Raw genomic sequence first — 23,377 nt, forward strand, 5'->3', positions numbered from 1 at the left:
ACCTCCGTTAATTGCCTCCTCCGGTAGATGCATTACCAAATGAACCATGATTGTGAAGAAATCAGGCGGGAAAATTCGTTCCAACTTACACAATATAAGCTTCACATCCTCTTGCGCCTTCTCAATGTCTGAAATTACCAGCGTTCTAGAGCAAATAAGTCTGAAGAAGTTGCAGAGCTCTATTATGGCATCTCGAATTGTTCGATCCAGAAAAGGACGAATAGCAGGAGCCAATAGGCGCTGCATAATCACGTGACAATCGTGAGACTTCAAACACGTCAACCTCCCATCCGCGGTAACATTCTTCTTCAAATTCCCCGCAAAACCATCGGGAAATCTGACAGATCTCAAGAACTCAGTAAACCGCTTCCGTTCTGAAGGTGTCAGAGTGTATGACGAAGGCGGTTTCATCCATCTATCTCCTTCTTGGTACAAATGAAGCTCGTGCCTTATGTTCCAGTCCGCCAAAGTCAACCGCGCCTTATCTGTGTCTTTCGTCTTCCCCTCGATGTTCAGCAAGGTACCCAGAAGATTGTCGCATACATTCTTTTCTATATGCATTACATCGAGGTTATGCTTCAGCGTAAGACTCGACCAATACGGCAACTCGAAGAAAATACTTTTCTTTGTCCAATTCAGATCACTCGCATCGCGCTTTCGTTTCTTCCCGCCGAAGTCAGGGTGCTTCCCCGGGATTGCATCTCCCACTAATCGCAATTGTCGAAGTATATCGCTCGCTGATTTTCTCACTGGTGGTGGTCGTTTCTCATTTCGTACCTTGTACAGTTTGCTCTTCCTCATCGGGTGTAACAACGGCAAGAATCGACGATGATCGCAGTAAACAATCTTGTTTCGAGCCTTGAAAGATGGTGTGTCGTTGTTACACGTCGGACAAGCAAGGTACCCTTGACCACTCCATCCCGACAAACTGCTTCTCGCTGGAAAATCATTCACCGTCCATAGAAGTACGGAAAACAACCTGAATAGCTCACCGGTCGAACCATCTCTCAACACAACACCGGTTTCCCACAATTCCTTCAGCTCATCAATCAGCGGTCGTAAGAAAACATCCATGTCTTTACCCGGCGCACTACGACCTGGTATAAGCAATGTTAACATCAAGTACGATGTTTTCATGCACAACCACGGCGGTAAATTGTACGCAGTCAAGACTACCGGCCACATACTGTACGATAAACTCATGTCACCAAATGGGTTGAAACCATCGGCGGCAAGTCCAAGCCGGACGTTCCTCGGTTCTGCCGCAAACATGGGATATTTTCGGTCGATCTCCTTCCACGTTGCTCCGTCTGCAGGATGTCGCAGTACACCATCCTCTTTAATGCGTTCATTCTCGTGCCACTGCATCTCTAGAGCTGTGTGCCGACTCGCGTACAGTCGCTTAAGTCGATCTTTCAGTGGAAAGTAGCGCAACACTTTATGCGCTACTTTTTTTCCACCGTCTTTCATCAGCCACCGGCTCTCATTACAAACTGGACACTCGTCTAGATTGGCGTTGTCCTTCCAAAACAACGCGCAATCGTGTTTGCAGACGTGAATCGACTCGTAACCCATACCAAATCGACGCAATTTCGCCTTTGCTTCATAATGTGACTCTGGAATCGTGTTGCCGATCGGATGAGATTTTTTCAGTACTTTCAGAAGTTGATCAAACGACTTATTCGTCCACTTGTTCATCACTTTCAAATGCATCAACGTGACAACAAATGAGAGTGACGAATACTCCGTACAACCCGGCCATAATTCTGTGTTAAGGTCGCTGAAAAGGTCATCGAACTGTCCACTCTGGTATTCTGCATTCGGGTCAATACTGTCATCGTCACCGTCTACGTCGTTGTGATCTAAGATATCGTGTACAGCATCAAACATCCCTCCTCCTCTGTACTCCGTCTGATACTGCATTACGTCATCTTCTTCCTCCCCGTGAAAGTTCCACCTCGTGTAATTCCTCTTAAATCCTCTGATAAAGAGATGATTCTCTATATCAGGAATTTTTTGCATCAACACGTTGTTACACCTCTTGCATGGACACTTAACTCGTCCTTCGACATTTACCTGTTGTCGGGCCATTGCCATGAACTCTGTCATGCCAGCCGCAAACTCAACGCTTAAACGTTGGTCCTCGATTATCCAATTCCTATTTGGATAACTCATTTTACCTATAGATTTAACATTTCAAAATTTAGAAGTTTTCGGATTTTATTTTATAATTTCACGATCGATCCTACCGAAATTTCGGCAGAATCTCCCCTATAAACTTAACAACCCGGCATCAAGCCTTTAACTTTAAAACCTGCATAGAAACATCCTAAAACTAACAATAAATCCAACCTCAGTGGTTCGATTATTAAAATTCATAATCCATCACATTTTTAATCATTTCTAACAGCAATTAAATACAATTCCATTTAATTTACATAAACTAACTAATTGTTTTTACATAATTTTACCAAATATAAAATTTATAACAAATATATAATTCATTTATAATTTATAAAATTTATAACAAATATTTATAATTCATTTATAATTTATAAAATTTATATTTGGTATAACAAATATATAATTCTAAAAATATAAATTATAACAAATTTATAAACTAAAAATATATAATTCATTTATAACTAATTTATAATTATATAACTAAATAAATTATATTAGTTATATATAACAAACATTTATAACTAAAAATATATAATTCATTTATAACTAATTTATAACAAATATATAACTAAAGTTTATAATCCTATAACTAATTAAAATAAATTTATAACTAAAGTTTATAATCCTATATATATTAATCATATATAACTAATATATAAATAAATTTATAACTAATATATATTAATCCTATAACTAACTAATATATATATATATATATATATATATAGTTTTAAAAAAAAAAACTTACCGATCGGACAAAGAGGGAGAGCGCGCGCGGCCAGAGAAGGGGAGCGGCGTCGGCGTCGGTGGTGGAGCGGCGTCGGCGTCGGCGGCGGAGCGGCGGAGGAGGAGCTATAATGGGAGAGAGAGACTTTAGGAGAGAGATGTGAGGAGAGAGAGAGAAGTAGTGAGGAGAGAGACTTACCGGCGAGGCACACGGCGGAGGAGCGTCGGCGGCACACGGCGGACGAGGCACACAGTGGAGGAGGGAGAAAGTAGAGAGAGAAATGGAAGTTTTAGGGTTTCTGAGCGTATGGGGAAGCTGGGTCGCGTTCTGGTATTTAAAGACATTTACCGACGATTTTATCGTCGCTAAATGATTTCAGTTCGTCGCTAAATGAACTTACGTTAACCAGACATTTAGCGACGATTAAATCGTCGCTATTAGTAAATTTCACACATTTAGCGACGATGAAATCGTCGCTAAATCATTTCGTTTTAATTTAATGGGAGGGATTTTTCCCTCTTTAAAATTCGTCAAAATTCGATAACATTTAGCGACGATTATTTCGTCGCTAATTGTATAGAGACGATAAAACAATCTTTAGCGACGATAAAATCGTCGCTAAATGTTTTCGTCTTAATTAAATTGGAGGGATTTTTCCCTCTTTAAAATTCGAAATTAATTCAACATTTTTAGCGACGATATTTTCGTCGCTAAATGAATTTTGAAATAATTAGCGACTAATTTATCGTCGCTAATTATTTTCCCGCGAACTTAGCGACGACAAAAAAGAATTAGCGACGATAAAGTCGTCGCTAATTATCTTTGCCACCAAACTTGAATATTTCTCGCACCAAAGAATTAGCGACGATAATATCGTCGCTAAAAGGGTTATTAGCGACGATATATTAGCGACGACTAAATCGTCGCTAATAGTGTCGTCACTAAATGTGTTATTTCTTGTAGTGGGGGGACAGTGTCTTACATGCAGCTTATTTAATTAATCACATGCCCTCAAAGATACTATCCTTTAAAACACCCATTAGCATTCTTCAAAATAAATTTCCAAAATCAAGGGTGTTTCATTCTATGCCGTTAAAATTTTTTGGGTGTACCGGGAAAGAAAATGTGTTTTGTGGGAATCGCTCCGACTCAAAGAGGGTATAAATGTTTTCATCTCCATCCACACAAAAAACAACAATTACAATGGATACCACTTTTTTTTAGCATAAACCTTTTTTTACCACTCATCTTCAGGGGGAGACTAATTTTGAAGTTTCTGTCTTTAAATTTACAGATTCATCTCTTGATTTTGTGCAGGGTCATGACTTAGAAAATGAGGAAATAATTGTTGTCAATGAAACAGGAAATATAAATAAGGAAATAACTGGTGTTCAAATTGAAAGTGATATTGAGTCCACGATTTTAAGTAAAGAAAATCAACCAAGTATCACAGAGTCAGTAAGTAAATCAGGAAATATTACTTAGTACATATACAATGATCGGGCAAGTAATCTATTTGAAAAGGTATATGTGAGATCGGTCCCTACTCGAGATATAGAAGCTGTTACCTCTCCAGCAAGCTAAGAATCCGAACCGGAACCAGAATCTGAAAACAGTAAGTCTATCTCTGATTCCGATTTACCAATTATTGCTCTTAGAAAAGAAAAACGCACATGTAATAAATATCCTTTATATCCTACCTCGTCCTATGTGTCATACTCAAAACTCTCTTCTGCTTTTTCCACATTTACCACAAATATATCTAAGATCCATATTCCTAGTAGTATTCAGGAGGCATTAGCTCTACCTGAGTAGAAAAAGGCTGTTTTTTAGGAGATAAATGCTTTGAAGAAGAATCAGACGTGGTTGGTGGAAGAGCTTCCAAAGGCGAAACCCATAGTTGGCTATAAATGGGTCTTCACACCGAAGATGAAAGCTTATGGCACCCTTGAACGACTTAAAGCGCGACTCGTAGCAAAAGGGTTCACCCAAACATATGGGATAGACTATACAGAAACATTATCTCCGGTTGCTAAGCTAAACACTGTGAGAATTCTGTTGTCTATTGCAGCAAACCTTTACTGGCTGCAGAGACAATTTGACGTAAAGAATGCATTCCTTAATGGAAAGCTTGAGGAAGAAGTCTACAAGAGTCCACCGCCAGGATTTGAAAGTGAGTTTGAATCCAAGGTCTGCAAGCTAGAGAATGCATTATATGGGCTGAAGCAATCACCTCGCGCCTGGTTCGATCGCTTCACCCAGTTCGTGAAAGGGCAGGATTACATTCAAGCTCAATCGGATCATACAATGTTCACAAAGTTCTCAAGAGATATGAAGATTTCAGTGTTAATCGTTTATGTCGATGACATCATCCTTACATGAGACGACTATGGAGGACTAGAACAGTTGAAAAAGAAGCTTGCCAAGGAGTTTGAAATAAAAGACCTAGGCAAAATTAGATACTTTCTTGGCATGGAAGTTGCTAGATCAAGAAAGGGAATTGTCGTCTCTCAAAGAAAATACATACTAGATCTTTTGAAGGATACTGGAATGAGTGGATGTAGACCTGCCGAAACTCCAATAGACCCAAACCAAAAGCTCGGGAATATTGTAGACGGCGTTCCAGTTAATGTTCAGTAGTATCAAAGGCTAGAAGGAAGACTGATTTACTTAGCGCACACAAGGCCCGACATAGCCTTTGATGTGAGTCAATTCATGCATAGTACATGTGAGGATCACCTAGATGCTACACACAGGATCCTCCGATATGTGAAGAGTTCTCCAGGAAAGGGACTGTTATTCAAGAAGGGCGAAAACAGAGCTGTGGAAGTCTACATCAGGTTATTTTACCTTTGTATGGGGAAACTTAGTCACGTGGAGAAGCAAAAAAAAAAAAGTGTTGTGTCAAGAAGTAGTGCTGAGGCAGAGTTCATGTCCATGGCTAACGGTATATGTGAATTGCTATGGATATTGAGAGTCCTTGAAGATCTGAAGAAAGAGGCTGAGCTTCCTCTAAAGTTGTTTTGCGACAACAAAGCAACTATCAGTATCGCTCAAAATCCAGTGCAACGCGATCGAACTAAACATATAGAGATTGATCGTCATTTCATAAAGGAGAAGATGGAGGCTGGAATCATTTGTACGCCGTACGTAACCACCAAAGAGTAGATAGCAGATATTCTGACTATAGGGTTATTTCGTGTTTGAGTTTTTTGTAAACAAGTTGGGCATGTATGATATGTATGCACCAACTTGAGGGGGAGTGTGGAAAATCGTTACTTAATGGGTACCAGATTAGCTAAAATATATTCTAATAAGTAGGTTAGAGTTAAAATAGAAAGTAAATATTCTATTCCTAAAATTAAGAGATATTAGTTATTAAGAAATAGTCTGTAGTTATTGTGTATAATGCATGTACGTGTATATATTGTCTTTCTCTGCCAGATGAATAATAAGAAAAAATTCATTCCTTCCAAACTTACACTTTTTAATTGTGATATTTTTCCTACTTAATTTTACCATAGCAAAAAAAAAAAAAATTACTCTTATTTAATACAAAACCAAGAGGGAAAAAAGGTCACACTTTCTTATTATTATTCCCAATGGGTGAAAGATCATAGGCAGTGGCAATTAGTTTCAGGTCATGTTTTCTTGGGACCGTGACCCCGAACGACTCGCTCATGTCCAAGTCGTGAGGCCTCATTTTGTTCGGGAGTTTCCAATCGAAATGGTAAAGCAACATCGCGAGAGGAAGCTCAACATTGGCTAAACCGAACAACAATCCCGGGCAGATTCTCCTTCCGGCCCCGAACGGAATGTACTCAAAGTTTGACCCTTTGTAGTCAACGGCGGTGATATGATCGAGGAATCTCTCGGGTACGAAACTCTCCGGGTCGGTCCAATATCTCGGGTCTCTCCCTATCGCCTACGCATTGACTATCACCCTGGTTCTCTCCGGTATTTCGTAGCCTTTGATCTCACACCTCTCTTGGCATTCTCTAGGAAGTAGTACAGGAGCCGAAGGGTGTAAGTACGTACTTCATGTCTCCGACGGCTGATTCGTCGACCGACCCTTTTCTTCTAAAGACTTCTCGGATCTCGTGCTGCGCTTTCTTCATTACTCGAGGATTCTTTACCATCGCCCAGTCTGTCGTGGTCGATGATGTCTCACTCATGGCCGAGAATATGTCCTAAGAGTTGCATCATGATTAATTCAATTATCTTACCAAAAACAAAATCCGAAATTTTGATACGGACACCAAAAACCAAGGAATTTCGTGGCCCACTTGAACCCGCTTTCCGGGAAAATCTCCACCAAAACTTCTGGGAACAGTTTGACCGCAATCTGTCTCTATTTGACTTAAACACACTATATATAGTCAAAAACACACTCACATCTTCCTCAATTAAAGACTCTCCATTTTAGGCTTCCCAAAACACAGGAACGAATTCACAAATCCCCTCAAAAAATATATAATAATAATAATGGAAATCTCCGGTTTATCATCGCTCTTTTCTCACTCCTACAATTCCGACTTCATATTTCGGCCGATTTTCCTTCGCGGGGTGTCTGGTTCGTCGCATTTATTTCTGTTATTATTACTGTTCATATCGTGGGCTTTTCACAAAGCTCCAACAAAAGAGAGGCTTTTAAATGGAAAAAGTCTGTTTATTTATCACAAACAGACTTTTTTAACCTCTCTTTGCCTCTCAGCTTTCAATCTAATCCTGTGTTTATTTAGCTACTTTTATTGGTACAAGAGTGATTATTGGTCAGAGGAAAAACTCGTGACCCTCTTTGACTTTGGTTTCAGAACTCTCTCGTGGGGTTTTCTCGCTCTGTATTTACAAGTAAAGCTCTCTACTTTAGGGCAGTCAAAGAAATACCCTGTTTTGCTTAGGCTTTGGTGGTGTTTTTACTGTTCTGTTTCACTATACTCCTTGGTCGTTGACATCGTTTTTTCCAAGTCTACACGTGTGAACTTGGTCTCCGATGCCGCTTCGGTCTTGTCGGGTCTGTTCTTCGTCTTCATCGGGTTTTCCGGCGAGGCTGTCTCCGAGGCCGGTGGTGGTCTCGAAGAGCCTCTTCTGGCGGGACCCGCGGAGCCGAGAGGCGATCAGACCGTGACTCCGTACTCGAAAGCCGGGATTCTCAGCCTCTTGACCTTCTCGTGGATCGGACCGCTCGTGGCCGTCGGATCGAAGAAGACCCTCGACCTCGAAGACGTCCCTCAGCTCGACCCCGGCGACACCGTGGCCGTGATATACCCAAAATTGAGGAGCAACATCGAGTCCGGATCGGAGATCACGACTTTCGAGCTGGTCCGTGGGGTTTTCTTGTCGGTGTGGAAGGAGTTCATATGGACCGCCGTGGCGGTCCTCTTGAACACGCTCGCCTCTTACGTGGGCCCGTATCTGATCGACTCGTTCGTGAAGTTCCTCTCGGGAGACCGCGAGGGATTCGGGGCCCACGGTGGGTACGCTTTGGTCTCGGCGTTCTTCTCCGCGAAGCTCGTCGAGTGTTTCACTCAGAGGCAAAGGTATTTCAAGACCCAGCAGATCGGGATCAAGATTAGGGCCGCGCTCGTGGCGGTGATCTACGAGAAGGCCTTGACGCTCTCATCGCGGTCAAGGCGAGGAAGAACGAGCGGCGAGATCGTGAATTTGATGACAGTCGACGCCGAGAGGATCGGGAATTATCCTTGGTATATGCACGACCCGTGGCTGGTTCTTCTCCAGATAGCTCTCGCACTATTTATCCTCTACAAGAGCCTCGGGATCGCAGCGGTGTCGACACTTGTCGCGACCGTGCTCGTTATGGTCGCGAATCTCCCGCTCGGGAAGCTTCAAGAGCGGTTTCAGGAGAAGCTGATGGGGTCGAAGGACGCGAGGATGAAAGCGACCTCGGAGGTTTTGAGGAACATGAGGATCCTCAAGCTCCAAGGTTGGGAGATGAAGTTTCTCTCGAAGATCACGTCTCTGAGGGAAACCGAGTCGGGTTGGTTGAGGAAGTATCTCTACACGTCGGCTCTGACGTCGTTCGTAAACTGGGGAGCTCCGACGTTCGTGTCTGTCGTCACATTCGGGACGTGCGTAGCTTTAGGGATCCCATTGGATTCGGGGAAGATTCTCACGGCGCTCGCGACGTTTAGGATTCTCCAAGAGCCGATCTACAACGTCCCCGACTTGATCTCGTTGATCGCCCAGACGAAAGTGTCGTTCGACCGGATATCGTCGTTTCTTCGCCTGGACGACCTAGATACAGAAGTCGTCGAGAAGATCCCCCGAGGGGGATCGGGTCTCTCCGTGGAGATCGTGGACGGGGTTTTCTCTTGGGACGGGTCATCCTCGGAGAATCCGACCCTGAGGGACGTAAGATTGAGAGTCGGGAACGGGATGAGAGTCGCGGTTTGTGGGACGGTCGGGTCGGGGAAATCGAGCCTGCTTTCGTCGATCTTGGGTGAGATTCCGAGGGTCTCCGGGGCGGTTAGGGTTTGCGGGACCAAGGCCTACGTGGCTCAGTCGCCGTGGATTCAGAGCGGGAAGATCGAAGATAACATCTCGTTCGGGAAGGCCATGGATAGAGATAGGTACGATAGGGTTCTCGAGGCGTGCTCGTTGAAGAAGGACCTCGAGATTCTTTCGTTCGGAGATCAGACGGTGATCGGGGAACGGGGAATCAATCTGAGCGGGGGACAGAAACAGAGGATCCAGATCGCTCGAGCACTGTACCAAGACGCGGATATCTATCTCTTCGATGATCCTTTCAGCGCTGTGGATGCTCACACGGGATCGCACCTCTTTAAGGTAACTTGCTTAACAAACAAACACTTCATTCATTCAAAGAAGGGAAACTGAAACTGATTTTCTTCGTCTTGTGACAGGAATGCTTGATGGGGTTATTAGCTTCAAAAACTGTGATTTACGTCACTCATCAAGTCGAATTCCTCCCCAACGCCGACCTTATATTGGTAAGCAAGTTTGATATCAATATGTAAAGTTTCTTGTGGTACCTAGGATAGCCTAGTGGTAATTCCACATCACCTCCTGTGTGGAGGTCGTGGGTTCAATCCCCACTGCAGCAAAGCTGCCTTAAAAAAAAAATATGTAAAGTTTCTTCTTAAACATCATTTAAATTTTTTGACAAATAATACATCATTTAATTGCTCTCAAAATGGTGTAATATTCCATTAGTAAACTTATCATAAAAGGGTTATCTATTGTTCAAAATATTAGGATATAATTTTACACAACTATGAGTGTATCATTTTGAAAAAAAAATGGAAACTGAGGATATTATTTACCCTTTTTCTTTTTCTTCTCTTTCTGTGGTGAAAACAGGTGATGAAAGACGGAAGAATCACCCAAGCCGGAAAGTACAACGAAATCCTCAACTCGGGTACGGATTTCATGGACCTCGTCGGGGCCCACAAGGAAGCTCTCTCCACTCTCAGCGCAGCGAACGACACAGCCTCGTCTCAGACCACCGAATCATCGTCAGCACCGAAACCGTCCCTATCATCATCGAAAGCAGAAGAGGAAACGGAGGACATAGCGGCGGGCCCGAGAGGCCAGCTCGTCCAAGACGAGGAGAGAGAGAAAGGCCAAGTGGGCTTTTGGGTGTATTGGAAGTACATAACGACGGCCTACGGCGGGGCCCTCGTCCCGGTCATACTATTGGCTCAGGTCCTTTTTCAAGTCCTCCAAATCGGGAGCAACTATTGGATGGCTTGGGCGACCCCGGTCTCGGCGGACTCGGAGGCGCCGGTGAGGAGCGCTACTCTGATACTCGTCTACGTGGCGCTCTCCGTGGGAAGCTCTCTGTGCGTCCTCGTGAGAGCCACGCTGTTGGTCACCGCGGGCTACAAGACCGCCACGTTGCTCTTCAATAGGATGCACGAGTGCATTTTCCGAGCCCCGATGTCCTTCTTCGACGCCACTCCCAGCGGGAGAATCTTGAACAGGGTGAGTCCCCGAAGGGTATATCGGTAATTTTTATTTCGACTCAAGGGTAGTAGTGTAATTTGAAATTAATAGTTAGTTAAGCAATTGCTTAGTATAAACGAGTGAATTTGCCCGCGCGTTGCTGCGGGTTAAATGAACAAAAAGTCACTTTTAAATTTTTTAGACATTATAATCGTGATTTTATTATAATATATAAATATTATATGAATCGCATATATTAATTATGTTTGTAATACGTAAACATATATATATATATATATATATATATATATCATCATTGTATATGTCTCGTATTACAAATAAAGCTATGACGATAACATAGACAATTATTTTAACCCATTCCTATAAAATATTTCTTTCCGTGATCCTTTTTTTCAATATCGAATATATATATCACAACCGGTGGTGTGATGCATTTTGATTATCTTCATAATTACATTACAATTATAATACTAATATTTTAACACACAAAAAACATTACAATTAAAGTGCAACAAATAAATTAAAAATCCAAATTTGTAAATGTTATTAAAATAATAGCTTAAGCTTAAAGTAAATATATAAAATACATTAATACTAACAATTATCATTTGATCATGTCACATAACGTAGTTTGAAAAGAAATCAACACAACTACAAATGTTTTCATAAATGCACAACATTTTTTTAAATTAATTTTTTCTAATATTAATATATAACTTTAGTAATTTTTTTTACTATTTATTTGTACATTTTATTTATTTATTTATTTTTAAATAACTTGAGTTTGCATTAATTTTTAACATGTTAGAATATACTTTAGAGAAATTGCTTAATCTGTCACCAATTTCATAACATTTTCCAATTTTCCACCATATTGCTAATTTTTCCCAAAATTAATGCCACAATCTATGTCAACAATGTTACATCTATGTTTGTCCTTCACTATTAAATGTCAACATTGTTGACATAGAGGTGACATTTTGGGAAAAATTAGTCTTTTGGTGGAAAGTGGGAAAATGTTATGAAATTAGTGGCAAATTAAGCAATTTCTCTATACTTAAATCGTAAAATGATGGCGAGTTAATTTTTAATTTTATCAAATGAATAGATAATATAAATCACTGAGCGTTATTAATAGAAATAAAACAAATTAGAAGGTTATTTATAATTTTACATAAATAAAAAAAAATTGAGTAGCGGTTTAACATATATATATATATATCACATAAACCTTAAAAAGAAATTGTGTGTATCTAGTATTTGTATATTTTTCTTACACACATGGCAAATTCTACAACCGCCTATTATTATTATTATTATTATTATTACTATTATTATTTATTTATTTATTTATCTAACTTGATTTTTTTAATTCTCGATTACTTCATATATCTTTCTATATGCCGTTATATGATCATTATATATGAGAAAAATATTTTTTTATTATCGCTATGAGGGTACAAATCTTTAATTACCAATTAAAATATTATGTCATTGATAATTGAAAATTTGATAAAAATGAATGAGTTTAATAACATATATGAGTGCGTTTATTATTATTAACATATATGTATTATGTATTTATTTTATCATGTATTGTCATTTGTTTATTTAAATTTTGTAAATATAGTATTACAATTTATTTTACTATGTTAATATCAATTAGTGAGTTATATTTATCTAGTAAAATTGATAATAACTGCTCTATTTTTATTATAATTTAACTTATACCCTAATTATTTAAAAATACTAAAACTCGAGCAATCTAAAATGATTAAATAACATATTATTCAATGATACAACCAAACCCTTAATTTAAATACTAAAATTATATATATATATATATATATATATATATATATATATATATAACTTTGAATTTGTAAGTTATTGTCCATATCACCAAGCATGTTAATGTTAGTGACAAACTATCCTGTCTTATTTTCTCATTTAAAATATTGTCCAAACATGGTATTTTAACTCACAGCAACGGCATTCAAAAAAAGAGATCTGGGTCCTACTGAAGTTAACATTTTTTTTTTCCTTTTTTATGAATTGTTTTCTTTCTCGTTATATGAATTTGTTTCAGTTTTTCTTTTTTTTTTCTTTCTTTTTTTCTTTTTTTGTCTGTAGCCCACAACAACGTGGCTTTTGATGGATGGAAGAGATAGTAAACAAATAATTTGATTGGATAGACATTTTTCTGTTTTATACGGCTGTTTTTGTTTTCCCTGTTGTTGCAACTTGCATTGTTACACCACTATTTTTAATCGGATTAAAAAAAATATCCATTTTATTGTTATAATTTGATTGGTCCTCAAAGTTTATACAGTGATATTGTACCTCTCTTTAGTATATATAGAATGTGACGGGGAAATATATCAAGTGAAAATTGGGATGTTTTCCTTTGGGGTGAGTCTTTAAATTAATTCAATTAGACTTCGAAAGGGTAATATCGGTAATTTAATTATTTCATTCCATTAGTGCTATCGGTCGAACTGCCAGGGCCTCGTGGGCTTAGTCCGGTAAAGCGTGGGTATCATGGTTTTCAAATAATTAGGGTTACAAGAAATTTTTTTTATTTATTAGTATAATTTCTGTAGTTGTATTGTTAGGACCTGGAATTGTCTAGGATATAATAGTAATAAGAGTTAATTATGGGGGTTAAATAGTAGATAGTAGAAGCTATATATTAGCCTGTAAGCAAGGAAGATTAAGCCACTTGAGCAAGAAAAATGTTACAATGGTATGGAGAGTTAAATTGATGAAGAAATTCGATATCACCCATTGTAATTCTTTCGCTCGTATTCCAATCAATACAAAAATACTGGGGCTTATCAGGTATAGTAGTGTAATCAGAGGGATTGGTTCACTTCTTGAATAGAGAACCTGAGTTAATTGGTTTACAAAAGATTGGCTATTTAGTAATTCTTAGACTTTTGGTGGCTTATTTGACTAATTTGTTTCTTAATCGTATCAACTCCGATTGATATCTTGGTTAATTGATTTTTTTATTTGTTTTGTTGTTGCAGGCCTCGACGGACCAGAGCGCGGTGGATCTAAGCATCTTCTCGCAAGTGGCATCCTTTGCTTTCTCGATGATCCAGCTCTTCGGGATCATCGCTGTTATGTCTCAGGTCGCGTGGCAAGTCTTCATCGTTTTCATTCCCATCATCGCGACTTGTATTTGGTATCAGGTACTCAATTTTGAAATTGACCTCGAGTAAAAATATATTCATTCCTTTTCTTTGATGTAAAGACCTAGGCCATCGAGAATATCAGACCAAAACTATAGATCACTTAAAAACCTAAGCTACCGAGAACATCAAACCATAATTTATAGATTACTTGAGTCCTAAGCTACGTGGAATGTGAATATCAAACCAAAACCATTGATTACTTGAAATCTAAGCTACAAGCTACGTGGAATGTGAATATCAAACCAAAGCCATTAATTACTTGAAAGTTCACTCAAACTGTTTTTGTTTTCTGTTTTTGTTTTCATATAGTTGTAGTCTAAAATTTTTTTGCATTTGTTTTCAAATAACTGTTTGGTAAGGATTTCAGTTTTTTTTTATTCAGTTTTTTGTAATTGTAGTGTAATAATTCACATAAGAATTAGGTGTCGAACCAAAACCATTGATTACTTGAAATCTAAGCTACTCAGAAAATAATGCCCAAAACCATTAATTACTTGAACATCAAACCATAATTGATAGATTACTTGAGAGCTAAGCTACAGAAAATAGTTTACCAAAACCATGGATTACTTGAGACCTAAGCTAGATAGAAAATCATGCCGAAACCTTTGATTACGCGAGACGTAAGCTACAGAAAATATTTGAACAAAACCATTGATTACTTGAGACATAAGCTACATAGAACATCAGACACAAAATTGCATAACGCAATCAATTCAAACTCCGCGCAGCAATACTACATCCCATCGGCCCGAGAGCTCTCGCGTCTGGTCGGAGTCTGCAAGGCTCCGGTGATACAGCACTTCGCGGAGACGATCTCCGGCGCGACGACGATCAGAAGCTTCGAGGAGGAATGGAGGTTCCGCGAGCTGAACATGAAGCTGAGCGACGGTTATTCGCGTCCAAAGTTCAGCATCGCCGCCGCGATGGAGTGGCTTTGCTTCCGACTCGACATGCTCTCGGCGGTCACCTTTGCTTTCTGCCTCGTATTCCTCGTCTCCGTTCCCGAGGGACTCATAAACCCGGCCATCGCTGGCCTGGCCGTCACGTACGGCCTCAACCTCAACATGTTGCAAGCCTGGGTCATATGGAATCTCTGCAACATGGAAAACAAGATCATCTCGGTCGAGAGAATGCTTCAATACACCACCATCCCGAGCGAGCCTCCTCTCGTGATCGAATCGAACCGCCCCGATCGTTCTTGGCCCGCCCGCGGAGAGGTCGAAATTCGCGATCTTCAGGTAACTACTTCTAGGGTTTTGACCGCTTTCTTTGTGAAATTTATAAGCAAGTAAAGCAACATCAAACTTATTGTTTGCTAAATAGCCAACTTTTAGTTAATTATAGTCAATTAGCCACTGATTCTATTAACTACAATTAATTATCAATTTTGCCCAAATAACTCCCGCCCGTTAATTGTCAATGGGAGAGAGTTGTTTGGAGAAATTTTTTTTTATAAATAGTTGTAGTTAATAGAATTAGTGGCTAATTAATTATAATTAACCAAACGTTGGCTATATAATTATAGAACCCTTTCTATATCGTGTGAGAGATTATACCAGAGTCTTTAATGTAATCTTCATTTGATATTTTGATCTATTATATGTGTGTTTATGTGAATTTAGGTGCGATACGCTGTGCATTTGCCGCTGGTGCTGCGGGGCATAACGTGCACTTTCCGCGGGGGAATGAAGACGGGAATCGTGGGGAGAACGGGGAGCGGGAAATCGACGCTCATACAGACGCTTTTCCGGATCGTGGACCCTGATTCCGGGCGGATCGTTATCGATGGGATCGACATATCTTCGATCGGGCTTCACGATCTGAGGTCGAGGCTCAGCATAATCCCTCAGGACCCGACCATGTTCGAAGGGACCGTGAGGAGTAACTTGGACCCACTTGAAGAGTACACCGACGAACAAATATGGGAGGTCAGGATTTTAATTCGTCTTCATAGCGCATATATAATAATAAACTGCTATAAAATCATTAGTTTGAGAAGTATAAAATCATTCATCTTCATAGAGCATATTCTCTAATTCCATTATGTTTTTTTTGTGTTTAGGCTCTGGATAAGTGTCAACTTGGAGACGAGGTTAGGAGAAAAGAAGGGAAGTTGGATTCATCAGGTTTGTAAATATATTAGGCTTAATATTTTGTTGTTATTATTGAATAAGTATAACTTTTCTTAGAATTAGTAAAATATATTCGGGTTCTTTTTTTGTCGCAGTTACGGAGAATGGAGACAATTGGAGTGTGGGTCAGAGGCAATTAGTGTGTCTCGGCCGAGTGTTACTCAAGAAAAGCAAAGTCCTTGTGCTCGACGAGGCCACGGCATCGGTGGACACAGCCACGGACAATCTAATCCAGCAAACTCTGCGACAACACTTCACCGATTGCACGGTCATCACTATCGCTCACCGCATAACCTCTGTTCTCGACAGCGACATGGTTTTGCTTCTGACTCACGGTAAGTAATATAATATTAACGCATCTCCATAAGTAATAAGATCGTGATTTTATTGCATTTGTTGAAATCGAGTTTTTTTTTTAATTAATTTAAACGCAGGGCTGATCGAGGAATACGACTCTCCGGCGAGATTGCTTGAGAATAAATCGTCGTCCTTTTCACAGCTTGTGGCAGAGTACACCGTGAGATCGACGTCCAATTTTTGACCGGAAAACAAAACCGACTGAGAATAGTTAGTCTAACTCTTTGATTGAGGCTAGTTTTCTTGACGATGGCGAAAAAGATTATGATTAGTGAACCGCAGGGATTAGTATTTGGAAGAACAAAAATGATGTTCTTGTTTGTAATGCATTTTCTATTTGAAGAATAAATGAAGTATAGTGTAAAGCCATATAGGTTTAAGAAGTGTGTTAATTTTATATTGTACTCGTTTTTACCACTATTGTCCTTAATGTAATTTTTAATTTGGCTATTTCATTTTAATTGTGATATTTTTCCTACTTAATTTTACCATGGCAAAAAAAAAAAAATTACTCTTATTTAATACAAAACCAAGAGGGAAGAAATGTCACACTTTCTTATTATTATTCCCAATGGGTGAAAGATCATAGGCCGTGGCAATTAATTTCAGGTCATGTTTTCTTGGGACCGTGACCCCGAACGACTCGCTCATGTCCAAGTCTTGAGGCCTCATTTCGTTCGGGAGTTTCCAATCGAAATGGTAAAGCAGAATCGCCAAAGGAAACTCGACATTGGCTAAACCGAACAACAATCCCGGGCAGATTCTCCTTCCGGCCCCGAACGGAATGTACTCAAAGTTCGACCCTTTGTAGTCAACGGCGGTGCTATGATCGAGGAATCTCTCGGGTACGAAACTCTCCGGGTCGGTCCAATATCTCGGGTCTCTCCCTATCGCCCACGCATTGACTATCACCCTGGTTCTCTCCGGTATTTCGTAGCCTTTGATCTCACACCTCTCTTGGCATTCTCTAGGAAGTAGTAGAGGAGCCGAAGCGTGTAACCTCAACGTCTCTTTAACGACCGCTTTCAAGTACTTCATGTCTCCGATGGCTGATTCGTCGACCGACCCTTTTCTTCTAAAGACTTGTCGGATCTCGTGCTGCGCTTTCTTCATCACTCGAGGATTCTTTACCATCTCGACCATTGCCCAGTCTGTCGTGGTCGAAGATGTCTCACTCCCGGCCGAGAATATGTCCTAAGAGTTGCACCATGATTAAAATTCAATTATCTTACCAAAAACAAAATCCGAAATTTTGATACGGAAACCCAAAATATGTAATCATTCTGGGTTAGGCTTTGGATTTTATATATTTTTGTACTAGTCCTCCCAAAATTTACCTAGGTATATAATTATTAAAAATGGACAAACTTATTTATTATGAAATAGCTGGGATTTTCAATTTATTAAGCAAAATCAAAATTTCAAGTTTTCAAGCAAAATATTCAAAGTTTGACACTGCAGATAAAAAATTTACCCTTGTGAATAAATTATATACAAAGGTCTAGTAAAAATATTTTATTTACACATGGTAGTAATTTTGTTTTTTAAAATTTTGATCATTTTTTTTAACTCTAAAGAAACGTCGACTATTTCGCAATTCTACTAGTTTTTATTGGCTAAAGCTTAAATTAAAATTAATTTGCTTACCCAAATAACTGCTTTGATGTTGTTATCTGTTAGAGAAAATCCATGGCCATTATTTTCATGAAACTTAAGGAGAACATCAACCAAATCTTCTCTGGTATCAACTTCACCATCAGTGGCTAGCTTCTTCTTAATCTTGTGATCCTCGATTATGTCTTCCATTATCCTCGAAGCCTTTTGCTTGATCTTCTCAAGTCTAGCCCTCGCGCCGCTGATCACGGCAAGAAAACGAAAAGAAGGAAACATCTCCGCAAGCGAAAAACCACCGGATTCTTCTAGAGATTTCACGACAAGCGATATGAACTCTTCGTGGCCTTTGTTTATGTTCCCGAAAGCCGCTCGGGCAGTCACGTTGTAGGTGGAGTAATGAAGCCTCTTCGTGAGATTTATCTCCGACCCAAGATCGTTCGATGCAATCCATTCCACTAGACGAGAGGCCTCTTCTTCCCGGATCGGCTTGAAAGATTGAACCCTTGCCGGGCCTAAGAGCTCTTGAGCGCATATTTTCCGTAGTTGTCTCCAATACTCTCCGTATGGAGAGAAAGCGATGTCGGTGCAATCATACAACAAGATCTCGGAAAAGATGGTCCGAGGCCTAAAAGCGAAGATGTTGTCATGAGTTTTCAATACCTCTTTGGCGAAATCCAGAGATGACACCACAATCACCGGGATTTGTCCGATTCTTAGGTACATCAACGATCCGTGCTTCTTCGCCAAGTTTCGGAGTGCGTGGTGTGGTAAAGAGCCGGCGAGTTGGTGAAGATTTCCCACCAAAGGTAGCTTCCACGGCCCGGGCGGTAACTTAGGAGCCAAGTTATTGGTGGTTTGTTGTGTTTTTATGAGTGTTTTGATTAACATGAACACAAAGAGAAAGAAGGCAAAAAGGAAGGGAAAGAAAGAGGTTTTGATCTCCATGTTGAACACCAAAGGAATCACAATAATTCAATTGATTTTTGCTTGGCTTTTGCTAATACATATATGATGGGATTAGATAACTATGATAAGGAAATTCTACTATTGTGAAAGTTTGATTTTGTGGTTCACATTTTACCTGGCCACACTCAAATCACATCCTTATAGAATCGGATAACTCGTCCATTGTATGACATGGTTATCCAATTGTTTTCTTTGTGCAAAAGACAAAGATGTCAATTGTATGACATAGTTATCCAAATTTATCTTTTGAAAAAGACAAAGAAGCAGTCTAAATCCCAAGTTTGATACCAAAAAAGAGTCGAAATAAATTAATTGCACTCGTAAGAAAAATTGGGAAGGTATTAATTGTTGAAGGGTGTGAAAATGAATAGTTGGAGCTTCCTACAATGTAGAAATGGTTAGATAAAATAAAAATAAACGGTCTTATTGCAAAATAACCATACTAAATTTTCATTTTCTAAAAAAAAAAAAATATTAAAGAAAAGTCATAAGTTTAAAAAAATTACTACAATTTTGACCTTTTTATTTAGCAAAATAGACGTATCTCTCGCATTGAACTTTACCCACTAGAATAATTGAGACTAAAATAATTATTATTAGCATCATAAATATTGCAAGAAAAAACAGTAAATTCATAATTTAGTTTCTGTTGGCTGATCAAATGCAGGCCTGCGTAATTAAATTTTGATCATCAACCATTACTCTAAAAAAAATCATTCTATTACTTCCGATATACATTGTCCATGGTTGATCGGTGTGACACGGTTAATATTTGAAAACACGTGAGTAATTACATTATTAGATTACAATATTTTATCAATGGTTACTGAGAGTATGCTAAACAAAATGAGAAATCGTACAAAATAATCATTTGAAATTTACTAATTAATAAAATATTCAAAGTTTCAAATTTTCAACAAAGTAATCAAATTTAAGTTTTCAATTTTTTTTTTTTATAGTCAAGATTAAAAATTTTGACGATTATTATAAATAATTTATCACTTAAAAAAAAATCTGGGATAAAAAAAAAATTTTGAAACCAAATTACTACACATTTTGGTTTTTTTCACTAAATTAAGACCAACTTTAACTATTTTACAAATTCATAAATTTAAATTTGTTATTTATCTATATCACCAAAAAAAAATTAAAAAAAAAAAAAAATAGCATTTGATCATTCATTTACAATCTTTTCCAACCGTTGAGATATCATAAGCAATGGGAATCAAACGAAGATCATGTTTCCTCTTCACAGTCAATCCATAACACTCACTCATATCCAAATCCTCATAGCTCATTCCATCAGGGAGTTTCCAGTCAAAATGGTAGAGCAAAAAAGCAAGTTGAATCTCAACGCTCGTGACGCCGAGCGAAATCCCGGGGCAAATTCTCCGTCCCGCCCCGAAAGGAATGAACTCGAAATCTCTCCCCTTGAAGTCCACACAGCTGTCCAAGAACCTCTCGGGAACGAAGCTCTCGGGTCGATCGGCCCAAACCCGAGGGTCTCTCGAGATCGCCCAGAGGTTGACCATGACCCGGGTTTTCGCCGGAATCTCGTACCCGCCGACCTCGCGAGCTTCTCGGCCTTCTTTCGGGATCATCGCCACGGGTGAGTGTAGTCTTAGGGTCTCTTTGACGACGCATTTCAGATACGTCGTCTCTTCTTCGACGCCTTTTTCGTCGATCGAGCCTCGTTTTTCGAAGACTTTTCTCACCTCTCGTTGAGTCTTTTTCATCACTCTCGGATTCTTCATCATCTCTGCCATTGCCCAATCTGTTGTTGTGATTGATGACTTACTTCCAGCTGAAATGATGTCCTGAAAATTAAATATAAATATGTTTTAATTAAATACGTAACTGTACGTAGAATGTTAATTGAGAGTTATATCCACGGGCTATCTCCAGGAAAACATAAAATAATCATGTATTTTTTTAAATAACCAGCTTGAAACTATAAAATTTGTTTCAAACCTGGGAATATTTAAAAAAATACATGATTATTTTATGTTTTCCTGGAGATTCCAGAGAAACGGAAAAACGATCCCCGTAATCCAAGTATGATCTGTTCATGAATTACTCATCATTGTTAATTGATTTTTGAAATAAAACTCCATACTTTAATCAACAATTCTAAATTAATTAAGAAACCTGGAAATATTTTAAAAAAAATGATTATTTTATGTTCTCCTGGAGATTCCAGAGAAACAGAAAAACTGTCCCCACAATCCAAGTATGATCTGTCCATAAATTACTCATCTCATCGTTAATTGATTTTAGAAATAAAACTCCATACTTTAATTAATAATTTAAATTAATTAAGAAAATTTTTGTGTTCAACAATTTTTATAAAAAAAATGTTGGCATTCCAAAGAGCAACTTAAGTCTTATAACCACACTAGCAAGTCATCTCTTTCTCTTTAGCTGTAATAGCTAATATGTGGCAATTTTTTTTTTTTACTTTAATATGAAATCCAAGAGAATAGCTAAAACTATAGCTATCATATTCATAACCTTTTCAACTGTGAATAGGCCTAAATAAGTAGCTAGCAAAAAAAAAAAAAAATCATAGAAGCATTGTAGATTGATTTTGAGATGCAAACTAACTACTATAAAGAATAATTTTAACCTCTAGCTAATAACATTAATTCAACCTCTAAGAAATAAAATCTTACCCAGATAATTGCCTTAATATTATTAATCGTTAGAGAAAATCCAAGGTTGTCCTTCTGATCATCATGAAGCTTGAGAAGAACATCCACCAAATCTTGTTCTCTTTCGCCGAACTTTCTCCTCCGATGCCGTTCGATGATTCCCTCCAATAATTCGTCGGCCTTTCGACGCAGCCTTTCGAATTTATCTCCCGCGCCTCGTCCGACGAAACCGAGCCCCGGAAAAAATTCAGGGACGTGAAACCGAGCCGCGAACAAAGAACACTCTTCCACGATATCCCCGAACAACTCTTCGTCGCGACCGAAGGCGAATCGCGACGTGACGCGGCGTATCGACCGTTTGATCATCTCGGAGAGATCGATAAGAGATCCGACGTTTGACGCGATCCGTTCGACGAGACGAAACATCTCTTGCTCTCGAATCGGCTCGAAAGATCGAACCCTCTTCGCGCTCAAGAGATCGCGAACGCAAATCTTTCGGAGATTCTTCCAAAAGTCTCCGTACGGAGAGAACATGACGTCGTCGAAGTCGTAGACGACCATTCGCGACGAGAAAGATCGCGGCCTATTCGCGAAGTTGACGTCGTTGGTTCTCATGAGCTCTTTCGCGAGATCCGACGAGGAAATTACTATCGTCGGAACTTGTCCGAGTTTTAGGTGCATGATTGGTCCGTATTTATTGGCCAAATCTCGGAATTTTCTATGTGGTAGAGCTCCGATTAGATGGTGTAAATTTCCTATTATGTGTAGTTTCGATGGCCCGGGAGGTAGTTTCGGCGTTTCGCCGGAGATTTTGGATTTTTTTGTGAGGGATTTATGAACCATGAAGATAAAGAGGAAGAGATTTATTACAAGAATGAAGTAGAGGCTTTGGAGATTCATGATGAGAGATATAATTAGTTGCTATGTTGCTTGACATGTATTTATTTAGAATAGTTGATGAGGTGTATATATTTTAAAGATTATTTTGCAAAACGTGCATGTGATTTTTCTGATTTTTGTATAGCCCGTTTTGTAAACCACTCCCAAATAATTCACTCTTTGTGTTTTTTTTTTTTTATATATATATATCTGGCGTATAGGATTCTCTGCGATTCGCGCTTGTTTGTTTGTTCACATGACCACATCAATGAATAATTACGTAAGAAGATAATATAAAGATATTAGATTAATTATATTATTAAAATGCGGAGTGTGAAAGTACATAAAAAAAATGAGTAACGTTTTCCATGAAACGACAGATTTGTGGATTTTGGCTTACAAAAAGAGAACTTTGATGTTTTCAAATATATTTTTATACACATTAGTTGCATGATTGATTTATTATAGGTTATTATATGTTTCAACCACCTCGTGTTCATATATTTATGCAAATAAATCACCAAATGTAAATAATTCGGATGTTAGTTTATCGCATATTAAAGTCTGTTTGGAACTCAAAAAAAAAATGTGAGCAAAAGTATTAAATATTGAAGTTATGAAAATCCAAATTCATTGTTACGTTTTGGAAGTGGTGAAAATTAAATTTCTTTTATTTTTCTCAATTCAAATAAAACTAGAAAAACACAATAGATTTTC

The 23,377-nt window shown here is 38.7% G+C and overlaps 3 protein-coding genes and 1 pseudogene across 3 annotated transcripts; 1 reads left to right on the forward strand and 3 right to left on the reverse strand.

Annotated features, from left to right (window-relative positions):
- Positions 1-6,441: 6,441 nt before the first annotated feature.
- On the reverse strand, positions 6,442-7,065 carry LOC149398731 (ibogamine 10-hydroxylase-like; annotated as a pseudogene).
- A 256-nt stretch (positions 7,066-7,321) lies between these two features.
- Positions 7,322-17,019, forward strand: LOC149398732 (ABC transporter C family member 3-like). The gene is made up of 9 exons (XM_089615964.1): positions 7,322-9,718; positions 9,796-9,882; positions 10,253-10,876; positions 13,891-14,055; positions 14,790-15,299; positions 15,684-15,989; positions 16,124-16,187; positions 16,289-16,528; positions 16,628-17,019. The coding sequence occupies exons 1-9, from the start codon at positions 7,397-7,399 to the stop codon at positions 16,732-16,734; spliced, it is 4,425 nt and encodes a 1,474-aa protein (XP_089472090.1). The 5' UTR covers positions 7,322-7,396; the 3' UTR covers positions 16,735-17,019.
- A 56-nt stretch (positions 17,020-17,075) lies between these two features.
- Positions 17,076-19,219, reverse strand: LOC149398733 (cytochrome P450 71D9-like). Its single transcript, XM_089615965.1, has 2 exons — positions 18,198-19,219; positions 17,076-17,744 (listed from the first exon to the last, which is right to left on the reverse strand). Exons 1-2 carry the CDS (start codon positions 19,107-19,109, stop codon positions 17,097-17,099), a joined length of 1,560 nt encoding a protein of 519 aa, XP_089472091.1. The 5' UTR covers positions 19,110-19,219; the 3' UTR covers positions 17,076-17,096.
- Positions 19,220-20,308: 1,089 nt separating this feature from the next.
- Positions 20,309-22,681, reverse strand: LOC149398734 (cytochrome P450 71D11-like). Its single transcript, XM_089614657.1, has 2 exons — positions 21,803-22,681; positions 20,309-20,947 (listed from the first exon to the last, which is right to left on the reverse strand). Exons 1-2 carry the CDS (start codon positions 22,679-22,681, stop codon positions 20,309-20,311), a joined length of 1,518 nt encoding a protein of 505 aa, XP_089470783.1.
- Between the last annotated feature and the right edge of the window lie 696 nt (positions 22,682-23,377).

This window comes from Urtica dioica, chromosome 5 (assembly GCF_054948205.1).
Source record: "Urtica dioica subsp. dioica isolate 48M chromosome 5, U.dioica_male_clone48M_v1_H2, whole genome shotgun sequence".
In the NCBI taxonomy this organism is placed as follows: Eukaryota; Viridiplantae; Streptophyta; class Magnoliopsida; order Rosales; family Urticaceae; genus Urtica; species Urtica dioica.

Bases quoted from the DNA above. Each gene is read 5' to 3' on its own strand.
- LOC149398734 (XM_089614657.1), bottom strand. From the start codon at position 22,681: ATGAATCTCCAAAGCCTCTACTTCATTCTTGTAATAAATCTCTTCCTC. The intron at 20,948-21,802 runs GTAAGATTTTAT...TTTAATTTTCAG, and splicing joins ATATTAAGGCAATTATCTGG to GACATCATTTCAGCTGGAAG.
- LOC149398733 (XM_089615965.1), bottom strand. From the start codon at position 19,109: ATGGAGATCAAAACCTCTTTCTTTCCCTTCCTTTTTGCCTTCTTTCTC. The intron at 17,745-18,197 runs GTAAGCAAATTA...TGCAACTCTTAG, and splicing joins ACATCAAAGCAGTTATTTGG to GACATATTCTCGGCCGGGAG.
- LOC149398732 (XM_089615964.1), top strand. From the start codon at position 7,397: ATGGAAATCTCCGGTTTATCATCGCTCTTTTCTCACTCCTACAATTCC. The intron at 10,877-13,890 runs GTGAGTCCCCGA...TTGTTGTTGCAG, and splicing joins GCGGGAGAATCTTGAACAGG to GCCTCGACGGACCAGAGCGC. The intron at 15,300-15,683 runs GTAACTACTTCT...ATGTGAATTTAG, and splicing joins TCGAAATTCGCGATCTTCAG to GTGCGATACGCTGTGCATTT.